The sequence below is a fragment of the Xylocopa sonorina genome, chromosome 17 (assembly GCF_050948175.1).
Source record: "Xylocopa sonorina isolate GNS202 chromosome 17, iyXylSono1_principal, whole genome shotgun sequence".
Taxonomy (NCBI): domain Eukaryota; kingdom Metazoa; phylum Arthropoda; class Insecta; order Hymenoptera; family Apidae; genus Xylocopa; species Xylocopa sonorina.
Genome location: NC_135209.1, coordinates 3,468,204 through 3,479,874, shown reverse-complemented (window position 1 = coordinate 3,479,874; position 11,671 = coordinate 3,468,204). Strand labels below are relative to the sequence as shown.

The following is an 11,671-nucleotide window of genomic DNA, read 5'->3' as shown; positions in this document are numbered from 1 at the left end:
TAATATTAATTAGTAGTTTCTTAGGCACGCACGCGCGCGCGCGTTTGTCACTTGTTAATGATGTCTACATGTAACTAAATGGAAATTGTGAAATATGTTTTCTTTTCATTGTGAGCTTTGTCATCGTTTCTGGTAAAACGAGTCATCTGCTTTAAGTTGTTTACTGTTGTGCTTTCCTTAAGAGATAAGTACGGTCTTGTAGAGTTCAATTTTATGAGAACAATGCCTTGAATGGAAAGAGTTGTTTGTAGAAGTTATTACGAAGGAGCATGAAGTGTCTTTACAGAGATTTGTTAAGCAAAAACGAAACTAGTATATTTAGTATATAAAATTCACGATGCTTATAATTACACGATACTTTCACTGATGAAATATCCAAGAGAATTTGCGATCACTCATACGAACCTTTGTCTTAATTTCTCACCACCCGTGTAATTTGTTGAACTATCGAAAATCGTTGGTGTTTAATCCGTTCAAGTGAAAACTTTTCGATGTACAACCGAATAACTGTATACTGAACTTTGAGTTTAGATTGGCTTGAGTTATTATCAAGTCGCGCCCCTTGGAAGAACAGAAATTGTACTTAGCAGATGGCGTGTATCACTCTGACTTTTATACGTTGTTCGTGTCGTATCGGACCTCCCTCCATAGTTGGAGACCACTCGCGTGGGATTTAAGTAAACATTCACATGGTAATGCACATTCTAAGTACGAATGCGTTCATAATTATTGCAAGTTGCACATAAGGGAACTGAAAAGTTACGAAAAGTGAATTAATGAACTAATAAAAAATGTCCCTTTGGTGAATTTCACCGATGTGCAATGTCACAAAGTAAGAGGATTGCGTGTGATCGAGAATGACTGTTGACGATAAGAGGTATAAAAATTTGTAAAAGTCGATGAATGAGAAATGACTGTGCAACTTTACCGATCATTCCTATGGCAGTAAGTATCGATTTGGTACATTTTACCTTTGCGTTCCTTTTTTTCTTTTATTACATTTACGAGTGCTTTGGATTATTTTAATGCCAGAAGTACATTTTGCGTTAATAAGTAATGAAGAGGGTAATCATTTTTAACGAGTAAAAAAGCATGGGCATATAAAGAGTTTGTTCTAAGGAGAGAACACGTAATCATAGTGCGGTCTGATACAATATTACTGACACAGCTGAATATGAGATACGCGTGAATGGTGAGTAAGCATTTGTTTTGCAATTAAGTAATTTTAATTTGATATGGCAATAAGTAATTTTTGAAACTCAAACTGTGTATCGTAACATACCCTCAGACGGCTGTTTCTATCTCGATAACGCATTTTGCTCGAGACTCGTTTATGTACATCTCCAATAAATGAATTCGTACAATTTCTTTGTAATTAAGGTATTTGTAGTATATAATTATGTAACATAATTTATTTATTTACATAAATACGTTAGAAAAAATATTGTTACGTTTAAATCTTTCGAATTAATATTTTTATGTCTTTTACAATCTAATTATTGTAAAAATATTTTATTGAAACATATTGTATATTTCGGAAATATTTCGAATAAAATGAGAATGAATAGGTATATCGAAAATAGCATGACGTAGGAAATATAGAGATAATAATTGTATGTTTATTTAATTTTATTATTTTCTTTTATTATCGGAACGTCTTCAACGAATGCCTGTTGCATCACGAGATTCTGATTTAGTACATACTCATGTCGATAATTTAATATATGACTCAATACTTTATTCTATATTTGTATAATCAAGTTAAAAAGAATGTTGAAAAGGAAGGAAAAGTTAAGAAAACATTAACAGATAAAATTAATGATAATTTAAGTGGTGATACTTGAAAGTAAATGTGTACGTACTGATAATTATTCAGAAATGTTGCAATGTTGATAATCAACAGAGAAACAGAGTTTAAATAAAAATCATGCTGTAAAATGGACAAAATTTACAATAACTCTGTGAGTGAAGTTAAATTAAATGTTTGAATTTTCATTACCTGACCTACTATTTACATATTGCAATATTTATTGAATTGTAATATTTTTGCTTGCGATATAATAATTTTCATATGGAAATATGAAATATATATATTATATAAAAATATATTATTATATATAAATATATAATAATTTTCATATGGAATTGGTCAAATGCCAGTATAAATATAAATGTACTTCTGCATAAATATTGGACGAAATAAATGTAATGAGTTAGCAGAGATAAGGAATTAACGATTACAAAATTGTTTATCTTAATTAACGCATGACAGTTAGCGTAGTACAGTAAATTATCAGTAGGTACTAATTTTTCCAATGACTATACGATCGAAAAATTCAATGCGATCCGCTCAGAATCGGACATCTCTGTCCCCTAAAATTTTCATCAGATGAAATGTATATGTATCGAGTAATCGTCATATTTTGTAAATATCAACTGGCGTGTTATCTCTCCATTTCAATACTATTTTTCTTTGTAGTAGAATATCAATAGTTTCAACATTATCCAATTGATTGTAAGATTTATCGAGTATGAATTAAGCGCGCGCTTTTCTGATGCAATTTTTAGATGATATAACACGAAATGTTATGCTCTATAATGTTTAACTAAACTTGTTACATTCAAATAGAAATATTGAATATGAGATGATTGAAATTTTAATTTTTTCATATCTCTATAGTTAGTCTCTAGTGGACTATTCTACATGATATCATCTGATATGATATACATATGTATGTTTATTAATTAATATGCTACGGTTCTATCGATTTAAATTTATTTCATTTAAATCCTCACGCATACTAATTTAAGTATCATAATTTGTGGAGCTTGCAAGTAAAACAATAATTAATTATCATAAAATAATAATCGATTCTTGGAAATATTTTATTTACTATTAAGTCCATATTTCCTGAAAAATCTAAATATTTATATGATTAAACGAGACTACATTTTATATGCAAATATTTCACCGAACGGACCGCTTCTCAATAAAACTTGCATTATGTTCTTTTCAAAGTATCGCGCACTTTACAAAGTTTCAAGTATTTTGTTAGTAAAATATTCTTCCGATGTATTATGCATTTCCTTGAAAATTTAATGGAAATCATATAGAAAAGATCTCTTTTTTTTATTCATCCAGAAATACGAGCAAGCATGTTGACGTAAGATGCATGTATTTTACATTGAAATACGATAAAAAGTGCTTTATTTGGAAATCTTATTGAGATTCTAACTCGAGGAAGAGAACGGTGATTTTGAATAGTTTTTCTATTAATATTTATAAACGTCATGCGCTTTTTAAATATTAACTGCGCGATAAAAATCTTTTTAAATCACCTTTATCATTATTATATTTTTACCATTTTTGGTTATATGTGCTGGTTATTTTTGTTTATAATTTCTAACATTATTTATACTTTGTAATCTTCTCTTTTTTGATATTTGAAGTGACTGTGGAAATCGTTTTTATTGTTTTAAACAAAATATTCCACATATTTTAACGTTATTTTTCCTAGGGGTTGCTTTAAGAATATACCTACATCGATCACAATTGAAGTTCATGTACAATCGAAGCTGACCAACTTTATCTACATTTTGACGACCAATTCATTTGATATACACAGACTGATAACATCTGATTCTTTGAAACCAGACATGAATGCGGAAATAGCTATTCTACCAATTATTGAAAATTGATCCTGGTGCTTAAAGTGAATAAAGTTCATATAGGGAAACATTTATGATAATTTTATCGATCAGAGGTGATAAAAAAAGTATTGAATCAATAAGTGTTTACAGTAAATTGAATAAACTGTTTGTTTTTTACTTTGACTTGAGACTTTAAACTAGCAGTTCTCTAATTTCATTTTTTGCGTACCGTTGAAAAATGTAGGCAACCGCACGCCACTAATTATATGAAATTAGCATAAAATATCACTGCGTAACATGCGTATATTATACTTCAGTAATGTTAGAACATGCAAACGCAGACTATGCTACGAACTCAGTGGACTTACTGCATTATAAATATATTTAAAAAATTAATAAATAAATCGCACAAATCGCAGTTCGTTTACCATTAGCTTATAAGTTCCTGAACGTTATTAACATTTTCAATTTAAATTCTCATCTCGCAACATATCATTCCGATGTATAATCATTGAATTAAGTTACAACCATTGAAACTGTTCTCACTACTTTCACCTTAAACAAATTGTTTTTTTTTCCATTCGATCGACTTTCGTTTCCAGTTAAATGCACGTGCGTTTAACGTATCTTTGCAGTTAGTCCATTGCGGAATCGAAGCATTATAATAAGAATTGTCATTCCACCGTTTCTATCTCCCGCATTAATATAAACCATAGGAAGATATTTTAAGTGGAATGACTATCATGGGAAAACAGGTCAAGGCATTCCGTCGTGTTATCACTCACTCGTGCCGTACTATGTTTTCGTTTTAACCGTAATTAAAAAGTGGGCATAGATTACCACTGAAGACAGAAACGGACCCCCGTGGCTCTAACTGCAAGCAGAGGGAACACGTTCTCTTACGTAACTGTAACTCTATTGTTACAAATAGCTTATCTTATGTAAAACGTGCACGAATATGACATATAATTATCTCGTACTTTGAGTAAAATATAAAAAGTAGAGATACCTATCAGCTCCTCAGTTATATTTGAATGTCTTTGATAAACGATTGTTTCAACAAAATCCCCAATGTCTCATAGAGGAAAATATATATTTCTTAAACTTTTAAATAATAAAGGTTTGGATAAAAATTCGATACTACATGACACTATATTTTAAGCACAATCTATTGTACTTCAATCAACAGTAAAATATAATCGATTTTACATGGGACACCCTATAGATACTGAGGTAGACGTCTGCGATAAGACAAGCGTAAGGACGGCATTCATTGGTTTAGTTACATCTGTATAATTATTCTTTGTTCGATACAAAATCGTTCTATTCTATATATGGTACAAAAAGTTTACTGTTAATATCTGAGAAATAATTAAAAACTCTAAATTAAAATTGTCTACCTTTAACCACCCTCCTTTTCACTCCCAGAAATATTTATTAAACAGACAAAGGAGTGCTTTTAATATTTTTCAGAGCATCCAATCGAATTTGTTAGCAGATCACAGCTGTAAGTCGAGGAAAATGGTACACTGTCATTAATATTGTTCAGGATCAATAGAGAAGTTGGGGTATCCGCGCGTAAACTCGTAGCGAAGGTAGTTCGAATGAAAAGTTCGCCGACCCTTGACACTGACTCGCGCACATGACACTGAGAGCATGTAAAGAAGCATAGGAGCAGCAAAAGATGGAGAATAACAGTGAAAGGGAAGAGTAGTTTGTCTTAACCTCGACCCCGACAACCCTTCAACCCCGTCACCTCTCGACGCGTTCACAAAAGATACGTATTCCTCGTCCTCCTCGTTCTTCAGCTTCCTCTCCTCTAACTTCTCTGTATTTTCCTCTCGCCATTCTCCTCTCTCTCTGTTGCTTCTGCTCATTTCCCGCTGTATCGAGATATCTCGTTGTTATTTTTCTCCATGCACAGAGCGTTAAAAAAAATGAGAAACATTTGTCAGCAATTTATTCTGTGCAATAAAATAACGGAAAGATAATTAGAACGTTCGTTTCGTTTAGCTATAGCACGTTTGTCGGTAAGTTCAATTGGATGTCATCGACATACGATTATCCATTTCAGTAATTTTGAAAAGCTACTATACAGATTCATAATTGTCACATAATAATAAAATATACGCTTAATTTTCATATAGTTTTCAAGTTCTAAATCGGATACTGAATACATAAAGGATAATTGTGAGGTCATCGAGTATACGTAGCAAGCAATTACTGCTAATTGGGTTGCAGATCTATAGGTGTTTGCACAGTCATTACATAAAAATTGTTCAGAATTAGGAAAAAACGAGTCGATTACACTTATATAAGAACTGATTTCATTATTTACATGTGTAAAGGCTACACGAATATGCACATCATTGTTGACACCCTGTATATGTATGTATATTTCAGTGTCTTTCATACAGAAAGAGCCAACTACGCGATCGATGCCCGACGAGGGGGATAGTTGCTCGAAATAGATGAGGAGAACCTCCTAAATATTAAAGGAGCTTTTATTCGAGCTCAACTTGTGCCTTCTGTCTTCGACGACTGAGGGATGAAGGGCTGTGCATTTCTATCGTTATCGATTCTTTTTTTCATCGTCTCGGTTAACACCTTCTTTCCTTGTTTTCCCGTTTTCACGTATTCCACGAGTAGAAATGATTTTACGTGAGATATTTAAATGGGACAAATTACAGAAACATTTACTATGACTCCATGTCATTGAATCACACGTTCACCTAATAACATTTAATATACTACCTTTGAATTCCTTAATTTTTTAATAAAAATTACATTCTTTCATCTTTTACATCAGTCACGTGGAGAAAACCTAACTCGAGAATTGGCAATACGAACTTATAAAAATTTAATGGATTTATTGGTTTTCAGCTATTGCAATCTTACGGTTGAAATGTAAAACCATTTAAAGGTAAGTTCTTGATCAAGTGCATCGATAAGTAGAGAGCTATAGCAATAAAAACCAATAAATATACTGAATGCTCGTTTATCGATAATTATCGATTTACACTTAAGATTTCATTTATTATTCATCATTTAAATGATATGACTGAGTGAGACACGCCTAGAGATAGGCAACTCGTGACTGGCACTTGTTTCAGTCGGTAAAATATGGAGGTACAGATGATTGCTACGATTCTGACGCACTAATTGTAATATAAATGCAACTGAACATTGAAAAATGGTATCATTAGATACATTCATTTTCTATTTTATCACTATCCATCTGTGGTTATATTAGCGTCACACGAGACACCAGAATCCAAGAGATTGTACTTATCAGACAGACCTATTATCTTGTGAAAATTCATGTCAGACGCTCTGAAATACCGATCGTGCATAAGGTCACAGATTTGATGATGCCCTCCAGAATTTAAAAAAGGCAATTTGAAAATTACATTCGAACGAATCGTATATGCTTAATACAGCCAAAACATTTTAATAGAAATGTGTCTAATGAAGAAGAAAGAAAAGCGTAAGTCTTCTTTGATCGATACATTTAGAGCTGTTGCTGTAGCATCGCTGTTTACTTTTTGCAAAATTATAATCAACCGAAGGAATTGACCTTCGTAGCAACCAGTTAATTTCAGATTATAACAACCTTTGAAACGGAGTAGAGTGAGACAGCCTAGCCTAGCATATATACCAAGTGAATTGAAAACGTTATTCATCTAGTGGGACCACAGTGTGTCGGTTTGATTCCTCAACGAAATGGAGAAGCTACGTTTGTGCTTTCTGTTACAATTGTGCGCGTTGACTATGTCTCAGAGGACTGAGTTAGAATCGCCTGAAATTTTGAGCGTCTTTCGCCAATATCGTAACTGGATTTTCGAAAAAATCAGTACGTGCCCAGTTTTCGTTTTGGAAATTGAAGTTGATCATTTGGCCAAAGTACAGAATAAAGAATACTTTTAAGAATATTTTCTTGATTGTTTTCTAATTTCCTATATTTCGTGGAATTTGTGATAGGATCAGATATGCCTTAATGCTTTTTTAAGATTATTAGAGATATAGTAATCAGCGTGTGTGTGTGTGTGTGTTAGAAGAAGGAGAAATAAAACAAGAATTATGTTGTAGGACCAAGAGATAATGACCACAGTCCTTTAAGTCAAGCTACAAGAAATATTCAAGAAGAAGTTCCAGCGAATGTTCCCTTTCCTTGCAATGTCACTGGTAATCGAATAATTTCTTAATCTTCTAAAACATTTCACTAAATCACTCTTGATTCGTTTAATTAGAACATCAAAGTAAAATGAACAAGTATTGCTGTTGAATTAACTAAATTTTATTTTGAATCAAATTAAAGCTTCAAGTCATCATAGACTTGTATCATCAGTTCGAAACTTTCTAAAAATGTGATTAAAATTGTGATGGCTTTTTAGGTGGAAGATCTCTTAATGTGCCAAATTCAGTTCATCGTTTGAGACCAGGTGACATTGATGTTATTGCCGCTATGGGCGATTCTTTGACTGCCGGAAGTGGAATATTCGCAAGCAATGTACTTCAGGTTTACGGTGTTGATAATAGGGGAGTTACAGCGGCTATCGGTGGTAAAGGAACCTGGCGAAAGTATTTGACTCTCCCTAACATTCTCAAAGTACCCTTTCCACTTAATACAGTTAATTAATGTCCATCAGATCGAATATCTCTTCAACAGTAAAATTTATTTGTACGTAGGAATTTAATCCCAAGTTAATAGGCTATGCGCTAGGAGATTCTTTGACCAGGCACCCAGATTCACAATTAGACGTCGCTGAGTTTGGTGCCACGTCTAACGATATGCCATTTATGGCTAAACATCTGGTCAATAAAATGAAAAGGGATCCAAGGATAGATATAAAAAGGCATTGGAAGGTTTGCACTATATCTTAAGTAAAACATAAACTGATTATAATATTACTCGTATTTATAATTGTAATGGTATAATTAGTTTCATCTATTTAGCCAAACCACTCGATTCAAGTAAAGAAATGTAATCCTGTTTATGGCTTGCAGCTAATTTCCATTATGATTGGAAGTAACGATTTTTGTGTGAACATATGTGTCCATTCTTCTCCGTGGTCTATGTTAAAAGATCACAGAAGTGATCTAGTCGCTACGCTTAGGATATTAAGGGATAACTTGCCAAGAACTCTTGTTGCTATTCACTTGCCACCCCATTTGAAGGCCCTCGTCGATACACGCAAAGGTAGAAACTCGCTGCACTGCTATATGACAACTACCTTCGAATGCTCGTGCTTGTTTGCTTTACAATTCAGACATCGAAGACCAGAGTATTATGAAATAATGAGAAGGTTTGTACAATTTTCAACGAGACTTCAAAACGATGTGTATCCTTGCGTGACATTTATATAAGCTGTTAATAAACTCTTCGCGTTGTGTTCACTTAAAATTGCCATTATCTGAGATACTAAACAAACGGACTTGATTATGTTTCTTCTTAGATGGCAGAAATTAGAAGAAGAAATCGCTGATTATCCAGAGTTTCATCGAGATGATTTCACAGTTGTAAGTCTACCTACACTTAAGAATATAACAGTACCGCTCGCTAAGGATGGATATGCTGATTTATCGTATCTTTCCGCTGATTGCTTCCATGTAGGTCAAAAAGCAAATGCATTATGTAAGTAAATGAAGTGATGAAGTATATGCGTTATAGACACATTAATATTTGTATAAATAATTGTTTCGTTTCGTAAGATGCGAATGGTCTGTGGAATAATCTGTTAGAACCAGTTGGCAGCAAGTCTGAACATTGGGATGCGCTGTTTCAAAAATTCTTGTGCCCCACTTCGGAGAGACCGTTTTTGATGACACGAGAAAATTCGCAGAACATCAAATAACTTCGAGAGTGAAAACATTTTTTATAAACGACGAGTGTGTATTGTGTTTGCTTGTTTGGGATAATGGAAGTTCACGTGCCATTTTATCTTTAAATATTAGCTCTATTTAAGCTATAGCTGGTTGAAATATTTCCTTCTAATCGATGGCAATTAATTTAAGAAATTGTTTTAATATCAATGCTACGAAGTGATAAGGAATACAACAGACATAATGTATGCCTACAGAGAAGCCATAGAATAGCTGGACCAAAGGAAAACTTGCGATCATTGAATAATCGTATTAAAAGAGAACAGAAAATCTATCAACGACTGCTTATTCTTATTTAGTGGAATGGTAAATTTTGCGATCTCTCTTATCCTTAATCTAGTTATATCAACCGTGTTCAACCAAAGAAAACCGTCTATTTGTACATTGATGACACACGAACTTGTTATATTCTAATTTAAGAAGTAGCCTTTTCCCTGAAAAGTTTTATAACGAGTTTATCCTTCCAATGAAACGACCTTCTCTTCTTTTTTCTTCCTTTCCCTTTTTTGTCCAAACTATGATTATTTGAGATTTTACGCCTATTTATAGGTCAAGATTAACCAGTTCCAAGCAAGTTCTCCGCATATTAATGCGATTGGAATATCTATGAATAATTAATTACGTATATCTGTAGTAATATTTAATTAAAATACCTGAGCAAATATTTGAAAAATTGGCATTCTCTTTTAATTTTGTTTAATCAACAAAACCTAATTTTACTTAAGAAATCTATAGATAAGTTCAAGAATACATGTACAGTATCATTGTTAAACGATACTGTTCGAAAAACTCGATCATCTATTCCAAGCAGTTTTGTAAAACCTTTATTCTAAATCGATTTAAATAATATTACCCTATGGCAGCCATTTGCTTCAACTATTTGGTATATAATCTGTAATCGTACCATATATCACTATATGATACAATTAAAAATTATAAATCAAATAATATAGTACCCAGGTCTCACCACGTGGAGGTTGCTGCGAATGGAGACCCACCCTAATCTCGTCTCATTCACCCTCATTCTGTACAAATTACTATTAAATGGAACCTTTTCTCAATTTACATCCACATAGCATAATCAAAATATGGAGAATAACAGTAAAAGACTTAGAAATTGCTCTGAATTAGAGCTTCAGAATTTTAACGATTTTTTCATTTTCATTGTACTGTCAGAATATTCACGATTAATCATGCTTTATTATGTACAAAGTCTCTAATTGTCTCTAATTGAATTTACCGCGCTCAGATTCTCGAAAGTGATACATTGTGTCGACTTCCGTCCAGAGCGAGGATTTTCCACGAAAAAGCTATAAATTAGCGACCTTTGTATCAAAAAACGTGGATACACACCATATCCACAAAACAAATTCTATTCTTTCATGGCGACTCGCAGTTAAGGTTTATATTTTTCTCCTGTGCAATTATAAAATATATACTTTAATTTAGCTATTGTAGTTATTAGAGTTTGTTATAGTTTTTGTAATATTTAAGCGTTACCTGCTGCGAGCAATAAAAACTGTTAGACCAAAAGCGGAATACAGATTTCTGTTCTTTCATCTGGATCGATCAAAGCTTTAGTTCGCGGATCGACCAATAAAATGGGGGCGTAGCTGTGATATTCCTTGACGCCATCCTCTCCAATTGGTTTCGCGATTGAGATGTAAAATCAATTAGAGCAAAGTCTCTGATCGACGATGATAAGTCAACCATAAGTTGGCGATACAGAGGGTTGCCATAATTCCGGCGCACAAATCCCAATACAGACGCATTCGACCATTGAAAACGGACGTTCATTCAAATAAAATCCTATCATGAAGTAATCAATCGACATTCCATCTGTTGTTTCTGCATCGTAAATAAGTATGCACGGCTTATTGTTAGTCACAGTTGTAGAATATTTTACTGAGAAAAACCACCGATCCTCAAAGTAACGCAGATTGTTAATTCTTTGTTTATATGTCCAGTTCGAAACATACCACGCACGTAATTATCCGAGAATATTCGCGTTTGCCGCATTGTATCCAGCATCCACAATTTAAAGGATCACGCACAAGAATCGTGCATGCCATATCGATTTAAAACATGCAAGTCACCACTTCGTTCGTACTCTGCTGGAACTTGATATATTTGCACT

At 33.2% G+C, this 11,671-nt stretch overlaps 1 protein-coding gene across 1 annotated transcript; it reads left to right on the top strand.

The window, feature by feature from the left end:
- The first annotated feature begins 7,354 nt into the window (after positions 1 to 7,354).
- On the top strand, positions 7,355 to 9,511 carry LOC143431228 (phospholipase B1, membrane-associated-like). The gene is made up of 7 exons (XM_076907806.1): positions 7,355 to 7,504; positions 7,750 to 7,836; positions 8,046 to 8,260; positions 8,341 to 8,517; positions 8,659 to 8,957; positions 9,108 to 9,286; positions 9,364 to 9,511. Exons 1-7 carry the CDS (start codon positions 7,375 to 7,377, stop codon positions 9,504 to 9,506), a joined length of 1,230 nt encoding a protein of 409 aa, XP_076763921.1. The 5' UTR covers positions 7,355 to 7,374; the 3' UTR covers positions 9,507 to 9,511.
- Positions 9,512 to 11,671: the final 2,160 nt, after the last annotated feature.

What these genes read in the sequence shown, in the direction of transcription:
- LOC143431228 (XM_076907806.1), top strand. Translation starts at nt 7,375, where the DNA reads ATGGAGAAGCTACGTTTGTGCTTTCTGTTACAATTGTGCGCGTTGACT. An exon ending in CTGGATTTTCGAAAAAATCA is followed by an intron (nt 7,505 to 7,749) that starts GTACGTGCCCAG and finishes TAGGACCAAGAG; the next exon opens with ATAATGACCACAGTCCTTTA. An exon ending in CTCTCCCTAACATTCTCAAA is followed by an intron (nt 8,261 to 8,340) that starts GTACCCTTTCCA and finishes ATTTGTACGTAG; the next exon opens with GAATTTAATCCCAAGTTAAT.